Source organism: Pangasianodon hypophthalmus, chromosome 3, assembly GCF_027358585.1.
Source record: "Pangasianodon hypophthalmus isolate fPanHyp1 chromosome 3, fPanHyp1.pri, whole genome shotgun sequence".
NCBI lineage: Eukaryota > Metazoa > Chordata > Actinopteri > Siluriformes > Pangasiidae > Pangasianodon > Pangasianodon hypophthalmus.
The window spans coordinates 14,945,588-14,965,472 of NC_069712.1; the positions used below are offsets into that span (position 1 = coordinate 14,945,588).

At 43.1% G+C, this 19,885-nt stretch overlaps 1 protein-coding gene across 5 annotated transcripts; it reads left to right on the forward strand.

Annotated features, from left to right (window-relative positions):
* The first annotated feature begins 64 nt into the window (after positions 1-64).
* On the forward strand, positions 65-16,800 carry asrgl1 (asparaginase and isoaspartyl peptidase 1). 5 transcript variants are annotated; one of them, XM_026940176.3, is made up of 8 exons: positions 89-208; positions 4,649-4,680; positions 5,142-5,350; positions 5,996-6,138; positions 13,698-13,852; positions 14,174-14,295; positions 15,458-15,568; positions 16,264-16,800. In XM_026940176.3, the coding sequence occupies exons 3-8, from the start codon at positions 5,164-5,166 to the stop codon at positions 16,464-16,466; spliced, it is 921 nt and encodes a 306-aa protein (XP_026795977.1). In that variant the 5' UTR covers positions 89-208; positions 4,649-4,680; positions 5,142-5,163; the 3' UTR covers positions 16,467-16,800. The 5 variants fall into 5 exon arrangements, with proteins under 5 accessions (XP_026795959.1, XP_026795977.1, XP_026795986.1 ...); XM_026940168.3 differs by lacking the exon at positions 89-208 and adding an exon at positions 799-1,035; XM_026940158.2 differs by lacking the exon at positions 4,649-4,680 and having other exon boundaries at positions 65-208.
* The last annotated feature ends 3,085 nt before the right edge of the window (positions 16,801-19,885 follow it).

Genomic DNA, 19,885 nt, shown 5'->3' on the forward strand with positions numbered 1-19,885 from the left:
AGAGCGCGCCGGTGACGCGCCTCCAATCCGCCAGCCTCCGCTCCCCTCAGCCCGCGTGCACGAGAGCGGCACCGGCCTATAAGTAGCGACAAGCGTCATCTGTGAACGTAAAGACGCTCGCGTGGACAAATTCACACCGACGAAAAAAGCCCTGGTGTCTCACATTAGTGAGAGCAGCATACTGGACATTTTACCTCTACTGAACAAGGTATATGACAGTGAGAAACTAATCAACTTTTGTGACATTGTGTTTAATAGAATACAGATTATGAATGTTAATTACTTTTACTGTAATTAAAAGTATCCTAATCAATAAACCTGAGCTGAAAGAAGAGGGGAATAAACCTTTCAGGACCGTGGGTAAAGACATATAGTCTACAAGTAAATATTACAGGGTCTATATATAAACTAAATTAACATTCATTTAATTACAAAGATAGAGACCTCTTCCAAAATGTTGAATTGCTTCATTTGTTCGTTATCAAGTTCCAAGTTAAAACTTTCATCCTTAGCTCATGACTGCACTTTATTCATCTCAAGGCTTCTTCAAAACACTCAAATAGACTAACTTTTTTTCTGCATTTTCATTTATTCATTTAAATCTTCGGTGTTTTACTTGTACTCAGTGTTGGGGGAAAGCTGAAATACAAACTACAAGTTTCTCACTGATCGTTTACTCCATGGTAAGCGAACACGGTGTGTGTAGCAGGCTGTCATGAGAAACAGGCTACAGTAGTTTATTTGACAGGAAATTTGACAGGAAACAGCGCTAACTGCTTTGTAGCCTATGTTCCGGGTAAGACATGTTGTCTTTTTAGAATGGAAACTAATAAATATTAGAAAATATTAAACGCAAAATCCGAATTCCAGTAAATATTGGTACGCAGCCTGAATTTATTTTAAAACTTTTAATTTGTCGGCTGGCGCTCGTGATGATGTGACGCAACTTGTGGGTCATTGGTTAAACGTTACTCGGATAAATATCTGCTGTATCTCGGCTTTGTCTGTTAATTTGTTAGTTTTCAACGAAAACAGGTAAGAAGTCGCTTTGTTCTGATGTCATATCTGAACGTATCGTATAGGATTGAGCTGGTCACTGTGTCACGTGAGGGCGTTTTGCTGAGAGCGCGTTAACGGATCCTAGTGTGTAGCCTCTCAGCGCGCGCTGTGCTGGATATGGTGTTTACACTCGACTGGATAATGCAGTAACTTAATCCTATTGTCATGTGTAGTCTAACCTGTTAAATCTTGTTCAAATCAGGAAGTAGCTCCGTGAAAGAAATAATAGCTGTAGCTGTTTGTGTGATGTCTATTTACCAATGCCATAAAATTGCATACATGGATAATTTGATGGGGGAAAAAAAATCCAGCACCATGATGACTGTCTTCTTAAAACCAGTTATAAGGGGTTAGCTAAATCAAGTACCATAGACTGTATACACTCACTGAGCACTTTATCTGGATTTTCACAGACACCAGTCTCTAGAGTTTACTCAGAATGGTGAAATAAATAAAAAACATCCATTTACATTTATGACATTTGGCAGCTGCTCTTATCCTGAGAGACTTACAAAAGTGCTTTGAAGTCTCTATCAATAAATACATTGATGATATATAATACTGGTTCGCTAAGTCACAAACTAATCCATCCTGTGAGTGGCAGTTCTGCAGATGGAAACGCCTTGTTGATGAGAGAGAACAACAGAGGATTGCCAGACAGGTTTGAGCTGCTACAGTAGCTCGGATAAGCAATCTGTACAATTGTGGTGAGCAGAAAAGCACAACTCAGAATGCACAACATGTCAAACCTTGAGGCAGATGGACTACAACAGCAGAAGACCACGTCGGGTTCCACGATTTCTGCTGAGACACACAGATGGTAGGGTCAGAATTTGGCGCAAACAGCATGAATTCATGAACGCAACCTGCCTTGGGTCAAAAGTCCAGGCTGGTGGAGGTGGTGTAGTGATGTGGGGAATGTTTTCTTTTGTACACTTTGGGCCTGTTAATACCAATCAATCATCACTTGAATGCCACAGCCTATTTGAGTATTGTTGCGGACCATGTGCATCCCTTCATGGCCAAGATTTACCCATCTTCTGATGGCTACTTCCAGCATGATAATGCAGCATCACACAAAGAAAAAGTCATCTCAAACTGGTTTCATGAACATGACAATAAGTTCAGTGTTCTTCAGTGGCCTTCCCAGTCACCGGATCTGAATTCAATAAAACATCTTTGGAACGTGTAATAACGAGAGATTCGCAGAATGAAAATGCACTTGAAAAATCTCCAGGAATTGTGTGATGCAATCATGGCAACATGGACCAGAATCTGAAAGGGATGTTTCCAACATCTTGTGGAATCCATGCCATGAGGAATTGAGACTGTTTTGAGAGCAAAGGGAGGCCCTATCCAATATTAGTATAGTGTTCTTAATAAAGTGCTCAGTGAGTGTATATAGGGCCATAACCAGGATAAATATTTTAGTGAGGTCTACATTGGAGGAATGTGTTATTTGTGTCATCCATATGTTGAATACATCCTTCCATTTTTCCACACACTGCTCAGACTCCAGTTAAACTATTTCATTTTGAGTTAAATTTCTTTGTTTACGATATTGTGCAATTAATACCATAGTTAACAAAGCATTTTTTTCTTGATTGTAGTATGTTATTAATAAATAATGTAACTGAACTAACATTAAGTGTTTATTTATTGCAAGCTGATTTGACTTGCAATAACTAGTCTAAAAAAAATAAAATGATTTCACTTTATAAAACTGTCAAAATTATCAGGACATTACTGTTTCCATACACTACAGAGGTCCAGACCTTGTTGTCCTTGAATATGTGCCTGAAATGCTGTGACACTTTTCACACTCTTTTCTTGCTGCTACATGTTTGTGCTGAACTGGCTGTTGTCTGTGAGCATCTTCTGATTAAGTCAAGGTCAGGAGGAAAATAAATAAACTATAGAGTCGTGCACTTAATGTGTGAGGTGCTGTGATCTTTGTGTGTAAAAATAATCATTTTATAAAGGTAGAGTTTATACGTTAAAATCTAACTGTACAGAAGATTAGAACATTTAACTGCTAATAATTTTTTTTACACTAGTGCTAGCTATGGCTGGGCAATATGAGGATATAATATCAGTACTGTGATACATTATGTCACAATACTTTTTTTGAGATATCATGGATATTGTGATTTTTTAAAAAAAAAAATAAAAAGATAAATTTAATTAAAAATGATTGGAAGCATCAGATTTGCTGTTAATTTGCTGTTAATCTTTATTGTTGGACAATATTCTTTTCTCTTTTCAGTATTTCATTTTTTATAAATTAAAAAAACATTTTTAAATGTAAAATATTTAAATATATTTTTTAAAATCGATTTTTGTAGACATAAATCATTGAACATTTTTTTAAATGAACGCTACTCTTTTGTTGGAAGTTTGTGAGCAAATCTATAAAATGTAATACATATTGTGTTTCGTAGAAATGGCTTTCAGGATTCATGATATGAAGTTTTTGTCGTATAACCTACCTGAGCCATTCAATAAATGGAAAACAAAAACACAAATAGGATGGCTAATATGTTAATACCATGTTTAACCCTTGGCCAAGGGATTGATTTTGAATTGTATTTATTAAAACTTGATTAACTCCATTGCAGAATTAATCTATGGACTCCCATATTGATGTGGGCAAGCTGACTGAACATTAACTGCCTAGCTAAGCTAGTCACGCATAGCTCGTGTTAGCTCTCAGATCGTAGTGAACAAGTCTGTTCACACAAATGACTGATATGGGTCACATACAGACACAAATATGAACTGTCCTGATTTTCAAACCTATAAGTATCATATATTTTCTTAATTGAACACTCCAATCACCATATCCATTCACTTGCTTTACAAAAATGCTCTCTGGGGAGAAAAACAAAGCTGTAAGTGTTGATGGAGTCAAAGTGGTTAGTAAAAACCAGGAATATAAGTAAAACCATTAAAGAAATTAAATATGAAAAAAGACTTGGTTCATAGGGTACAATGAATAGAGAGAAAGTAAGTCTTTTATTGATTAATGGGGTGACTAGAGGTCTAAATGTTTCGCTCATAAATTTAATTATAAATTTCCAATGTAAAGGTTTAAAATGTAACAGAATATCCGTCCGTGAGCATCTTATGTTCACTACTAAACTGCATGCAGCTTGTTTATAGAATATTGTTTAATTCATAAGCACTATAATTTCATTTATGTTGCAGGTGATTTATAGCAAGTAAAACAAAATGCACTACAGATGCTGTCTTTTAAAACATTAATATTTTTGGTGCATGCCACCATTCCATTTCATTACGTTGGCCAGATGCAAGTGGGCCAGAACTGAGCTATCATTCATTTGGTATATTGAGTGTCCTGCAAAAGCAACTCTGCTATGCTGTGACTGAACAACACTGGTCACCCTATCTGACGTATAGCTGCACAGTGTCTGTTGAAATACCGCTTTTTAATTCTTTTTTTTTTTATTTTTTTTTATTTTTTTTTTTTATTCTATGGTTTCAACCAGCTCCATTTTTTGAAGAAGTGTTTTGGGTTATAGAATTTAAACTGCGCTGTTCTAAATCTCATATGTCTTTTCTATCCTAGCATTTCAGTTCCAGACTAGAGTTCCTCCAAAGGTAAACTCTTAGGGTAAAGTTCCTCAGTGGACAGACGGCTAATGATGCAAATATCTGTTGACTGGTTGGAGTACAATGTGACCGCACAAATATTAATTAAATACTGGCCCTTTTTAAAGATGGTACCAAAGTAAGTCAGAATGAACTAGTCCAAGAATATTTAATTAGAATACTATACTCAAGGTTTATCACTCATCACCAGAGGCAGTCTAAGAGTGAAAAATAAAATGCATAATAAAAATATCACCAACTGTAAGCAAAACCCCATCCCCAAATCCCACTGTAATAGCTTTGCTTTAGTGTGATTATTTGTTTATATGTAACTCTATTTTGCATTTTTTGAAAAAAAAAAAAAACAATTAAATGCTATATAATTAAAGCTTCACTTCAGTAATAAAACATACACTATGATTAAATAGTTTGATTGTTATAACGTTTTTTTGTATTTCTGCCTCTGACAGATTTTGAGGATTTCTGATTCCAATGTTGCCTGTTGTGGTAGTCCATGGTGGTGCAGGTCATGTTCCCAAGGAACGAGCTGAGCTCTCCATTGCCGGGATGCAGGAAGCAGCAAGGTTGGGGTATGCCATTCTGAAGTCTGGAGGCACTGCCATGGACGCTGTGGTAGAAACCGTTGCCATGCTGGAAAATAACCCAGCATTTAATGCAGGTAGCACCATCATAATACAAGAGTAAAGAATTAAGCCTTGACCATGTTATTTAATTTAACCAAAATATACAAAGTAATCTACTGTGGAAAGTATTTAATTTCTGTGCAAAATATTGAATTTCAATCTTCCTTTTATTTAGTTCCTTTTCCCAGTTCGATTTGAGAAGACCAATAATACTAAACAAATAATAATAAAAATAAAATGTCCCACAGACTCAGCAAATCAAACATTTTGAAAAGCACCACCCCCCCCCATTTGGTCATCTGCCAATTGCCTGCTACTCACCCCTGAAGTCAACTAATGCATCTTTTTGGCCTGCTGTTCATGCTGCGTCACAGGGCAGCATAACACACTCAAATGAAAGTGCTATCTGCTCACTTACGCATACATGAGCTCATAAATGCACACCACTGGCTAGTGTCGCACTGATTAATGGGCAGTGAATAATGACATCACACACAGAGAGAACATGGATAGTTTTGCTCACTAGGACTAGCCACAGATGGCTGCGACATCATCAGGATTCAAACTCGTGATCTCCTGATGATTGGGTGAACACTTTTCTGTTGAGCCACTAGAGGACCCCTGGTTGTCAAGGTCAATCCTGGAAGAGTGTGGGTGTGTTTGTATTTGTGTGATTTCAGGTCGAGGCTCAGTGTTGAATCTGAAGGGAGAAGTGGAGATGGATGCTCTGGTGATGGATGGGCGCACATTGGCCTGTGGTGCCGTGTCTGCAGTCAGGAGAGTGGCTAACCCTATTCACCTGGCCAGGCTGGTCATGGACAAGGTACACTTGTGACAGTATACGTCCACCATTATACACCTACACCCCCTTCTGAATATCTAGCTCTTTACTCAGTTATTAGACAGTTCAGTTTACACAGTTTTTAGACAGTGACCCATTTAGCGAAAGATACTAATTATGCAACTAAGCCAATTTTCAGGTAAATCCAGGGCCAATTCGTATTTTAGGCTTAAACAAAAATATTTTACTTCAATTCAGTTAATGCAAGCCATTATTCTTAAATGAAAATGGATTGATACACTATGGAAAAAGTGTGGTTCCCCTTCAGGAACTCGAGCTGCGTCACGAAACGCTATGGGAACGCCCCCGCGTGACCGCGCTCTGAATCACGTGTCTAATCCGTCCACTGGATGGGCGAGACGTCACAGGCGGGGTGACGTAGCGACCCGGAAGCATAAAAGCCAGAGCGGCAAGCCCCGCGTCAGCTTCCTGTTTTCAGCAAGCGCTCTATTTATATTGTTTGTCTTTGTTCAGTCTATTTTGTGTTTTGTCGGCGGCATGCCAAAGGCCAAAGATAAAACTAAGGGCGAGAGCGGGCAGCGCTTCAGGCTGTGTGTTCCTCCCTGTCCGTGATATATTACGGGCGGGGATACACACAGTCTGTGCGTTGCCTGTTTGGGAGCGGAGCAGGCTCAGTCGGCTCTCGAGGGAGCCAGCTGCGCACATTGCGAGCGTTTACCGCTGCGCACTCTCCGCTCCCGCTGGGCTCTCTTTGAGGAGGGAGCCCTCACTAGCGTGCCTCGCGGTGCCAGCCCCGCTTCTGCCGAGGCAGAGCGGCGGTTGCGCTCGTGGGGCTCGCAGATGGACCTGGTGGAGGGAATGGAGACGGGCCCGTCCCTTTCTCCTTCCTCACCCTCCAGGTCCACTGTCCCCTCCCTGGGTTCGGAAGCACGCTCTGCGGTTTCTTCCCCCCCGGGGAGCGGACTCGGCGCTCCACCTATCGTCCTCCGAGGAGGTCGATGTGGAGAGCGTCGACCCAGAGCCGCAGTTTCCTCAATACGGGGAGCTGCTCGAGGTGGTTACGCGGGCAGTCGCTAAGCTGAACATTGACTGGCCCGCTGAGACACAGCCTGAGCCTCATTGCTCTAAGCTGGATAAGCGCTTTTTGCGCAGTAGGCTGCCACCTCCGCCCCGGAGCCTGCCCTTTTTTCCAGACCTCACTGAGGTGTCGAGGTCCTGGAATAGGCCTTTTTCAGCCCGGTTGTTCAGCCCCACTTCCTCCCATTATGCTAATGTGGCGGGGCTGGACTACTCCGGTTACAGGGCGATGCCCAGGGTTGAACAGACGCTAGCCAGCTATCTGTCCCCTGCTGCTGCATCGTCCCTGAAGGCTCCGGCGTTGCCTACCAAGCCGCTGCGGACCACCTCAGCGCTGGTAGGCAAGGCGTACACGGCAGCAGGTCAGGCCGGTGTGTGTCTGCACACCATGGCGGTGTTACAGGCGTACCAGGCCGACCTGCTTGAAGAGCTGGATGAGCACGGGGAGATGACGTCTGAGCAGGTAGCGGAGCTCAGGCGGGCCACTGATCTGTCCCTGATCTGTCCCTCCGCGCTACCAAGGAGACCGCCCGTGCTATCGGTCGGTCTATGGCAGTCCTGGTGGTGGCGGAGAGGCATCTCTGGCTGACCCTGTCCGTGCTCATGGACGCCCCGCTTACTCCCTCGGGCCTGTTTGGCGACGCGGTAGACTCCGTCGTCGAGAGATACCAGCAGGCCCGTGCTCAGGCGGCGGCGTTCCAGCGGTCCCACCCCCGTCGCTCTCTAGCTCGTGGGGCTGCTGGGCGGGGGCAGCCCCCTCCGTGTACGGCCCCCTCCTACAGGGAGGCCCAAAAACAGAGCGCTAAGGCGGATCTGAGGACCGTCCTCATGTCCAGAAGGGCTGCAGCTAAGAAGCCCTGACGGTTTTGGCCCAGGGCTTCCGAGGGCGGGCCCCTCTGGGGCGACGCGGCGTACACCTCCCAGTGCCCTCAGGAGGTCGATCTGCCAACCCTGCCACCTATGGTGCTTCAGGGCGCAGCGGTCTCCGGCGAGCGCCTCTCCCAGTTCTCGCCTGGCAACGTAGCGGGTCTGGGAGGCTCGCGGGCCTCTTCTGAGGCCTTCGCAGCAGTTAGTTCATTTACCCCCTGTCGGTTCGCCGCCTCAGGGCACCCAGCTAACCACTTCTATTGCACCAGAGGTCAGTCTCGAGAGACTGATTCCCTTAGTGAGCTTTCTGGCAGCGTGGAAACTTCTGCCGAATGTGTCTCATTGGGTCCTGCGTACTGTAGAAAGAGGCTACCGAATTCAGTTCGGCTCGCCTCCGCCTCGTTTTTCTGGGGTTCTTCCCACTGTGGTGGGTCCCGAGCAGGCTCTGATATTGGAGCAGGAAGTACACTCTCTCCTGAGGAAGGAGGCCATCGAGGTGGTCCCTCCTCACGGCAGAGAGTCCGGGTTCTACAGCCGGTACTTCATTGTTCCCAAGAAGGGGGGAGGGCTGCGTCCCATTTTGGACTTGCGGCAATTGAACCTCTCAGTCGCACGACTGAAGTTCAGGATGCTTACGGTCACTCAGGTCGTGTCTCAGATCAGGTCCCAGGACTGGTTTGTCACGATCGACCTAAAAGATGCGTATTTCCACATCTCCATCCTTCCCCCACACAGGAAGTTCCTGAGGTTCGCTTTCGGGGGCGAAGCTTACCAGTATCGGGTTCTTCCCTTCGGGCCAGCACTCTCACCCCGCACCTTCACGAAGTGCGTGGATGCTGCCTTGGCTCCTATGCGACTACAGGGCATCCGCATACTGAATTACATCGACGACTGGTTGATTTTAGCTCATTCAGAGCAGATGGCGGCTCGGCATCGAGATGTCGTTCTCGCCCATATGAAGGAACTGGGGTTAAGTCTAAACGCCGAGAAAAGCGTGCTTTCTCCAGCTCAGAGAACTGCTTATCTAGGCGTCGTGTGGGATTCGACCACGATGCAGGCACGTTTGTCTCCTGGCTGGTCACTCACTGTAAAGCAGTTTCAGAGACTGCTGGGCCTATTGGCAGCCGCGTCCAATGTGATACCTTTTGGCCTGCTGCACATGAGACCCCTACAGTGGTGGCTCAAGACCAGGGGGTTTTTCCGAAACAGGGGAAACCTGCTCCGCATGATCAAGGTCACGCGGCGATGCCGCCGTGCCTTAGCTGTGTGGAGAGAACCTGGGTTCTTGTCTCAGGGCCTGGTCCTGGGAGCTCCTGGTCGCCGCATAGTGCTAGCGACGGATGCGTCCCTCACCGGATGGGGAGCGGTCATGAGTGGCCGTCCTGCCTGTGGTCTGTGGACCGGCCGCCATCTCACTTGGCACATCAACTGCCTGGAGATGCTGGCCGTGTTTCTGGCTCTGAAACACTTTCTCCCAAACCTAAGAGGCCGCCACGTGTTGGTGCGCACCGACAACACGACGGTGGTCTCTTACATCAACCGCCAGGGAGGTCTGCGTTTGCGCCCCCTTTACAGGCTGGCGCGCCAGATCCTTGTGTGGTCCCAAGGGAAGCTCCTCTCATTGAGAGCAGCCTACATCCCTGGTTATCTCAACGTGGAAGCAGACGCCCTGTCGAGGCAGGGGCCGGGAATGGAGACTCCACCCCGAGGTGGTGGAGCTCATATGGCGTATGTTCGGCAGAGCCCAGGTGGATCTGTTTGCGACGCAGGAGACATCGCACTGCCCCCTTTGGTTCTCTCTGACTCATCCAGCTCCTCTTGGACTGGATGCCATGGTACAGCCGTGGCCGAGGCTGCGTCTGTACGCCGGAAGTGTGGCACCTGCTCCCAGGAGTTCTGGAGAGAGTGCGCCGGGACGGAATTCGCCTACTGTTAGTAGCCCCGTTCTGGCCGGGCCGAGTATGGTTCTCGGACCTGATTTCCCTCCTAGACGGCTCCCCATGGGAGATTCCTATCAGGAATCTCCGGGACGGAATTCGCCTACTGTTAGTAGCCCCGTTCTGGCCGGGCCGAGTATGGTTCTCGGACCTGATTTCCCTCCTAGACGGCTCCCCATTTTCACCCCCGCCCGGAGCTGTGGAAGCTGTGGGTGTGGCCTCTGAGGGGGCACAACTCCGCGCTTCCGGCCTCTCAACCGAGGTTGTGGAGACCATCCTCCAGTCCAGAGCTCCCTCTACGAGGAAACTGTACGCCCTGAAGTGGAAACTTTTCACTTCCTGGTGCGGAGACCGCCGGCTTGACCCTGTTCACTGCCCAGTTGGTACAGTGCTGGAGTTCTTGCAGGCCCACCTCTCCGCGGGGCTGACCCACTCCACCCTGAAGGTGTACGTGGCGGCTATTCCGGCCTGCCACGCCCCTCTCGATGGCCAGTCAGTGGGCAGACACCCCTGGGTGACACGTTTCCTCCGCGGTGCGCTGAGGATCAGACCTCCAGCTCAATCTCGGGTCCCCTTGTGGGACCTGGCCGTGGTTTTAGAGGCTCTCTGCAAACCCCCCTTCGAGTCCATTGAGGAGATTTCGGACCATCTTCTGACGTTAAAAACTGCCTTTCTCTTGGCAATTTCCTCTCTTAGGAGAGTGGGGGATCTTCAGGCCCTCTCTGTGGCCCCTTCCTATTTAGACTTTGCGCCTGGGTTGGCCAAAGCATTCTTGTACCCCCGAGCGGGGTACGTACCGAAAGTCCCCTCCTCGGCACCACGGCCGGTCGTGCTGCAGGCTTTCTGTCCTCCTCCCTTCAGGGAGCCCGACCATCGGAAGCTCAATTGTATGTGTCCAGTGCGAGCACTGGACGCGTATGTCAACAGAACTGCCCTGTGGAGAAAGGCGGACCAATTGCTTGTGTGCTTTGGTCCCCCTAAGAGGGGTTTTCCTGCTTCTAAGCAGACCCTGAGCCGGTGGATTGTAGAATCCATTTCTCTGGCTTTCGAGTCCTCTGGTCTCCCCAGTCCCCTAGGGGTCAAGGCTCACTCTACCCGAGCGGTGGCGGCCTCTAAGGCTTTTCTGGCAGGTGTGTCCTTACAGGACATCTGCAACATGGCGCGATGGTCCACGCCCCTGACCTTTGCCAGCCACTCCCGGCTCCTCTGTCCTTGTGCCTTAGGCTTGCCTCCTCCTGGAGGCAGGGACTTGTAAGTCTGGCGGCGTGGGTATACTCGTTCTCATAGCGTTTCGTGACGCAGCTCGAGTTCCTGAAGGGGAACGTCTCCAGGTTACGTATGTAACCATGGTTCCCCGAGGGAATGAGACTCTGCGTCTCGGTGCCACACTTCCGGCATCCCTGCGGCGCTTGCTTCATTTTCCAGTAAGCTAATGCGGGGCTCGCCGCTCGGGCTTTTATGCTTCTGGGTCGCTACGTCACCCCGCCCGTGACGTCTCGCCCATCCATTGGACGGATTAGACACGTGATTCAGAGCGCGGTCACGCGGGGGTGTTCCCATAGCGTTTCGTGACGCAGCGTCTCGTTCCCTCGGGGAACCATGGTTACATACGTAACCTAGAGACGTTTCTGAGTGAAACTTGTAACTAATTAGCCGTTCTCTTTGTATTATAGAGCTTTTACTTAATCTGTAGCAAGGCTGTAAGCAATGGATGATAGTTTTGCTGAATGCTGGGACATAAGGCTTGTTGTCCCTAATAACAAAGATGATGAAAATGCAATTCCATATCATATCACATCAAGTATCGGCACATACGTAACATGTAACTTACTAATTTAATTAAGAAATCTTAAAAAAGGCTAATATAAACTTATTCACAAAACCTCTGTTTGTTTCAGAGGCAATGGGGATGAAGTAAGGAACAGAACACAATGGGACATGCTGTTACAGGAAAAGACTCAACAACAGGGTGGTGTGAAGCGTTACCAGCCCAAAACTGATTTTTTAACAATAGTAGCACTTCTTGTACCACAGCAATTTGCCAGCACTAACAATTTTGTTGTTTTGTTACTTTTAATGTTGTGATATGCGTGATGGCCAAAACTAGGACTGTCAGAGCTGACCTGGTATTCAAAACAGCTATTCAGTATTGAGAATTCAACAGTGCTTTCGTGTAAATAGAAAGGAAGTAATTCTGGTGACTCAGACGTGTAGTAGTACACAGTGTACCTTTTTGGAATCTAGGAGAACTTGGATTAAATGAGGGTGGAGTGAAAACAAAGGGTTACACTGAGGGGAAATAAGATAGTTGTTTTTTACAAAGGTCATTGTCTCAAAGCAGCTTTACACAAACAAAGTAAAATGAAGTGTGTGTGTGTGACATCTCTGATGAGCAAGCAGGGCGACGGTGGCAAGGAAAAACTCCCTGAGATGGTGATAGGAAGAAACCTTGAGAGGAGCCAGACTCAACAGAGAACCCATCCTCATATGGGTTTACACTGTAGTGCGCGTGTGTGTGTACAATGTGCATACAATTCTGACCCATTCCTCTTGGCAAATCATCCTCAACTCTCCAAGGTTACAAGGGTCCCCCTGCTGGACTCACAATATCAAAATAATTTTTCAATGGGATTCAAGTCAGGAAATTGGCTAGGCCATGCAAGGTTTTCTTCAGTTATTTCAGCTGTACTTTTGAGCTCATTGTCTTGTTGAAACATCCATCTTCTCCCAAGATTTAATTTCTTTGGCAGTCAAATTAAAATTCTCCATTCATGTTGTGTTCGATGACGTGTAATGCCCCTGTATTACAAACATGACAAGCTGAATTATTGCCAGAGTTCGATTTTTGTTTGTATGTTGCTCTAAAACGTGCCTAAATTCTTTTAAATGTGGATCTCTGTGCTTCTTTTTTTTTTAGCAGAAGAGTTTTGCATGGGATGTAGGAATGGAGATAATTGCATTGCTTATTGTTCTCTATGTAACTGTTGTTTCTGCTGTTTTCAGGTTGTTCTGCAACTTTTGTCAGTGACTGCTGACTTCTCTCTTACCTTCCTTATCATTAGAGCATATTGTGATATCTTGCATGGGGATGATTAGTTGCGATTCCATGAACTTTTCACCTGCATATTATCTAACCACTTGTTCTGACAGTACTTACTGTCCTTGTACTGACTGACATTTAAAGGCATTGTTATGGCTCTGTAGATTTTCCATTCAAATATTGTTTAATAACGTTGTCCCTGAAACTTTAAGGGCTCCTTTACCTTCACCATGATTGGTACTTGTTTCATGAAATCTTCAGAACCAACGGCAACATCTTTTATAATGACACCAGATGCAATTTACTCAAGAACATTTTGCAGCATTTATATCTAGAACTGAGTATTTTTTTATCCAGCCTTTACATATAATTTTAATATAGTATCCAAATCCTTTTCCCTATCAGTTTTATTTTTTAAAAATATTTTTGTTTATGAATACACACGTTTTTGTTCTTGATTATAAGTACACAGTCAGAACGCATTGTGTGCAAATTTGAAGAAGATCTGTGCATTGGAACTACATTAAATAACAAAAACAAAAGTTATTTCCCCTCACTGTATAAGGCCAACTGCTTAACTTTAGAAAGCAGATTATTTTTGTTTCAGTCGTTAAATTATGAATTGACACTTAATAACTTCTTACATTTACATTATGCAGACTAGTCACGTGTGTCTGACGGCCGAAGGGGCTTCCCAGTTTGCCAGGGCCATGGGGATCCCTGAAGTGCCTGAGGAGTCTCTGATCACAGACTATGCCAGGAAGCGATGGAAGGACAACCTGCATAAAGATGCCAACCCTGTGGAGTGCCAAATGTAAGAGTTATTATTTTTATTTTCCACAAACCAATGTTTAAGATTTGTGAAAAGTTAACTGCTGTTATGCTTGTAAACAATGGACAGTAGTTCAAGATGGCAATATTTCTCCTATCCTAGTCAAGACATTTTGTTGCTAATCATCTTGTTACTAATCAGTTAGGAGTGTGTGAGTGTAGTTAAAAGGTATTAAGTATACAAGTCAAAATGGGCCAACACAAAAGTGAAAAAAAGACAAATAAAAATTGAAGTGTGTACAACTTCAAGCTAGACACTTTAATGCTGCCACACCCTGTATGTGTTTTTACTTGTGTCTTGCAGAGGTAAGATGGGCACAGTTGGAGCAGTAGCTGTGGATGTGCAGGGAAACATCGCATGTGCTACCTCTACAGGTGGCATGATAAACAAGATGGAGGGTCGTGTGGGAGACACTCCATGCATTGGTGAGTTAGAAACATCTACTGTTAAAGCTTAGTGCAATAATGTAACCACTGATCATGACTGCACCTAGCAAATGGTATCTCGTTCGCAAACTATCAGAAGTTTATTATTGGTAATAATGTTCATTTTGCAAACTTAAAATCATGATGTACCTGTCAAATTAACCATCTGTCAACGGCACATTACAGTGGTGCAGAGCTAGCTAGCACGTTGTAACTGAAATAGTCTGAGTTTGTCTTCTTGATTTTGAGAACAAACTGTTCTCTAATTTCAGAAAACTTTCTTTGCTTTTGCTCTCAGAAACCCATGAAGCTTGCACATCACCACAGAAATGGACTCAGGAGATTTAAATTTGCATAAATAAATAAATAAAGATTTAAATAAACAAGGTTATTATTTTAAACATTTTGGTTTTTGGGGTAGGTCGAACAGCCTGATGAGATAGATCTGGCCCAGGTCTAATATTCTCAGTCCCACTTCTCAATATTCTTTTGTAGGCTCACTGCACATTACATGGCCAGTAAGAAGGAAAATGAGATAATGTGTGAGTACAAGGTACAGAATAGTGAAAGGTCTGCAGCGGTTGTTGATCTTTTACCTTTGGACATGCAAGACTGTCTTTCTTCTTGCCACTCAAGAGCCTTCTGAGTTAATCCTTAACTTTGTAAAGTGAGTCCCTCAAATGAACATCTTGTATATCATAAACTAACCGCTCACCCACACACAGGTTTCTGGCTTCTGCACTCAAGTTCAAAGCAGACAGTCAGATGGTGTTAGTTGTTGGTCATAAAACAACAGTCAGTATAGCCTATTTATTTTACCAAATTGCAGCATTTACTTAAATTATTTCCCCTACTGTATATTCAATATAGGAATCTTTGTTATATCTACATAAGTGTGCTACTGCCATCTAGTGGTCAAACAAAGTGAAATAACTAAATTGATGATTTGCTGTAGTTTGATTAAAGGTCTGAATGCAATTTTACTGTGGAATAGATGTAGTCCATAGTACATGACTGGCAATATCTCACACTCACAATATTTGGCACAAATATCTTTCAAATATTTCACTAGCAGTGCTACTAACAAAACATTCAGTAAGGTTAATTTGGCCACATTTTGCCAAATAATTCCAGGGGTTGTGTGTGTGCGCATGTGTGTCAGGGTGTGGAGGCTATGCAGATAACCAGATTGGGGCTGTATCACCGACTGGTCATGGAGAAGCCATCATGAAAATCGTTCTGTCCAGGCTTATTCTCTTCCACATGGAGCAAGGTACTGTATCACTGTACCACCAGTACTGTGTTCTACATTAACATGAAAACAATAGTTATCTTCTCATTTTAAAATACTCATAGGACCACACTTAACATTTCTCTAGGCTAAGCTTTCATAGCCACGTAAAAAAAGTGAAGAGGTATGTACAAGGCCAAAAGCTGTGTTATTTACCTGTTTTAAAGTTGATTTTTACCACTGCGCTGTTTAATTCTGATTAATTCTCAAATCCAAAGATGATGTTTAATTTCTTTAACAACACACCGCTCAGGTTTATATTTTATACAAGTCACTTGTTCTAATACACTGTTGTTTCTGTAGTAACAAATTACAAAGAGACTTGTATGGCAGACACTCCACATAACCTGAGTTTAAAACAAAAAACAACAACAACAAAAAACATAATTGCTAATATGATTGATATTGTTGATGTAAGTTTTCTGTAAGGAGACATCTATTTAGCATTTTTGGAAGAATTCTCTGAGACTGCAGGGCTGCATTAAACACTGGAAGCCAGCTCAACTCACTGTGTTGTTGAGAGAGAGTTTGGTGTCATGTATGTACACATATACATGGTGTAATAGTTCAAATATTTCACATCAAGGCCAAAATTATTAATGTATATAAAGCACATAATTTTTAGACTCACAACAAAATGATGTAACAAAATGATGTAAAGGAAAACTGTTTTGCAGGAAAAAGCCCTAAGGAGGCAAGTGACATGGCCCTGGCCTACATGAAGGAACGAGTCAGTGGTCTGGGTGGAGTGGTGGTTGTGGACCCTAAAGGGACCTGGGCAGCTCGCTTCAGCAGCCAACAGATGCCATGGGCTGCAGCACAGCAAGAGCAGCTCCACTACGGGATGTTCCACGGAGAGGACTTTACTGAGCCTGTATAGCAGCCAGCATGCTCACTGAACAAGCTAGTTTCCATGACACATATACATACACAAAGTGTGATTTGCACTAGATAAAATTGCCATCTGCTGGTAGTTGCTTGTTTACACATACAAATCATTATTAAATTATATTCAGGAGAAGATGGGTATCATTTAAATGCAATATTGAAGTTAACAGGAAACCAATATGATTGTAATTTAATCATCAAATGCAATTGAATAAGCCAGTTCATTTAACACTCCTTCAAGAGACTTGTCATGGTTGACTATTGTGCTGTTAGAATATAGTACTTTTTATCCACTAGATGGAGATAAAGGGCATTTCAAGAGAAAATATCTGTATGTTCACTCTTATTTTGTAAACTGTTTAACAAATATTGATCTGTTCAGCTTGTCTTATATAATGTCTCACAAACTTACAAAATGCAGTCTGTTGTTATTCACAAAACTCAGACGGGTTTAGGTTCTGGGACTGTACTATAAATTATAATTTTTCCCAAATAATTTTCACATTTTTCTTGTTAGGCATGATCACGGCAGTTTTGAAGTTAACTGCCATTTTAAAGGGACATTGGGTAGAGCTGGAGCATGATACTAATTCAGCAATACCAGTAAATGTCTTTACTCTTTGACCCCCATCCATACCTCCCTGGTGACTAGCAGAGCTCATCCACAATTGTGTGGTAGCTAACTTTCCATCCACAAGCTAACTGGACTAAACCTTAAATTCTAGATTTCATTTACCCAGCCCCATCCTAAAAATGCTGTAGAACATTTACACTAAGAAAAGCAAACTGAAACAGTGAATTCACAACAGTGATGTTCACTGCCTTTATTAGCATAGATAGTGCCATAGCTTTGTTATCTCAGCCTGTGTAGTTAGACTTCATTAGCTTTGCTATAGGAGTTAACTAATCCAGCTAGCTTCAAGTTAACCCACTGTACACCCAATACCCTAACCACGTAAAGCAATTTAACCCCTGAAAGCATAACCATAACCATCCTACTAGAGAACTCCTTTAGCAACTCGCAAAGCTGCTGTATTACCACTGCAGTACTGCTTCCAATAGGCTTCAATTTTAATTCAATTTCGTCTTCACAAGCCAGACCTCCATAAAGTAGTATCATTCTACTCCTTACAGTCTCTGTTTTCATCAGTAAACATAGTCAAGAACTTTCACAGGATAAAGCTGTTTTAAACAAAGCTGTCAAATTTTAAAGACGAGATGCCATAAACTTTTTATAGTATATTTTCAGTTGAAAAGCTCATTGTATCATTGTCTTGGTGCATAAAGTTTTGTTCCCTGGCTTTGGGTGGATTGTCTGAGGCAGAGAATAATTAATGTAGCCTTTTACACCAATCAGTACTGCTATAATAACACATTTTTATTTAAAACACTGTAAAATACAGTTTTCATGCTAAATTGTGGAGTCTATGCTGAAAAATCACAACAGCACATATGCTATAACTCAGATTTTGGCTTGTAACAGGGCCAAGTCCTTCAGGTTGTGTTTGTGGGTATGCAGGTGGAAAGTGGTGAATAATGGGTAAAGGATTATAGATAATTTGGTTAGGTATGAGTAATGTGATATATATTATGGAAAGTAAAGAGTTGGTGACTTATCCAGATGATAGAATAAGAGTCCAACCATATTAACCTGAAATAGACAATAAAGAGTTTATTTTCGAGGATGATCATTTTAATTGTAGATATCCAGCGTACAAGAGATGGGGAGGTTCATCCATCGTTAGAGGGCTATTGTGTTTAGTAGTGGGTTAGAACCCAAATTTTAAAACCAAAATATAAAAACTTTTTCTAGATTTAAATGCCAGTGTGTAGGGTTTTGGGTACTGTCTGGGCTGCCTTGTTCAGTCTGTCTGTGTAAAGTGGAAGGATGGTAGACTTGGAATGGTTAGAAGAGTAACTGAAGATTTTGGAAAATATTTCTATTAGACAGATCTTCTATTGTAGGGAAGTGGATGGACTTGTACTGTCATTATATGGGCTGATTTTCTGTTGAATGTTGGCTGTAATACCTTTGATGTTTATATGTTGATGGATTGCTAGGGCTAATGGTTCTCTAATGATGGCAGTTACAAACGGAGAGAGTGGGCATCTACATAAGTGAGGCATTTATTTTTAGCTTTAATTCACTATATCAGAATTCCAGTGGGTCAAACTTTTACATACACCAAGGTTACTGTCACTTTAAACAGTCTGGAAGATTCCATAAATTGATTTAATGACTTTTAGAAGTTTCTGCTTGGTCAATGGCATAATTATGAGTTAATTGTGAGTACACCTGTGACTGTATTTAAGAACATACTTTTAGAGCCAGTGCCTTTTTTTTTTTTTTTTTACCTTGATATCAAGGAAATATCCAAGCAACTCTGCCAAGACCTCAGAAAAAAATTATGGACCTCCACAAGTCAGGTTCCTCCTTAGGAGCAATTTCCAAACAGTTGGAGGTATCACGAGCATCTGTACAAACAATTGTATGCAAATATAAAATCTTGGGACCACACAGACACTGCATCATTCAGGAAGAAGGCACAAATGAACTCCTAAGGATGAATGAAATTTGGTCCAAAACTGGTTCAAGGTTCAAGGTTCTTTATTTGTCACATACATATTACATACATGTGATGTATTGATGTAGTGAAATGTTTTTCTTTAGTGCCTCGTCCCACAGTGCAACAGTGATACATAATAAAACAGAATAGAACAAAAGCAGAATATAATGAAATAAAATAGAAAAATAAAATAATAAAATAACTGAACCCCAAGACAACTACAAAGGAACTGGTGAAAGAATTGGAGAAATCACAAACCAAATATATACATCCACCATTAAGTGAGTCTTACATCGCCATAGCCTGAAAGGCTGTAATGCAAGAAAGAATCCCCTACTCTAAGACCAGCATAAAAAAACAGAGTGGAAAAAAAACAATGCTCCTAAGCACACCTCCAAAGTTCTAACAAAATGACTTAAAGACTACTAGGTGAAAGTATTGGAGTGGCCATCAGAAACCCTGACCTGGATCCCACAGAAAATTTGTGGACTAATCTGAAAAAGCATGTCTGAGCAAGGACGCCCACAAGCCTGACTGAGTTATACCAGTTCTATCAGGAGGAATGGGCAAAAATTCTGTCAAAGTATTGGGAGAAACTTGTAGAAGGTTACCCCAAGCAATTAGTTTCAGGTTTTAAGTTCAAGCAATTAAAAGGCAATGCCATCAAACTTCTTCCATTTCACAATGATGTAACTCACTCTGCTCCTGGGAATATTCAAAACTTTAGAAATGGTTTAATACCCTTTCCCAGATCTGTCTGGACACAGTTTGACTGTGGAGGTCTACAGAGAGTTCTTTGGAATTTTTGGATTGAATTTTGGTTGAACATGCATGTTGAATTGTG

Excerpts from the sequence above, each read along its gene's own strand:
- asrgl1 (XM_026940158.2), top strand. The coding sequence starts at position 5,164 with ATGTTGCCTGTTGTGGTAGTCCATGGTGGTGCAGGTCATGTTCCCAAG. Across the intron at positions 13,853-14,173 it reads AACCCTGTGGAGTGCCAAAT|AGGTAAGATGGGCACAGTTG; the intron begins GTAAGAGTTATT and ends TGTGTCTTGCAG. Across the intron at positions 14,296-15,457 it reads GGGAGACACTCCATGCATTG|GGTGTGGAGGCTATGCAGAT; the intron begins GTGAGTTAGAAA and ends CATGTGTGTCAG.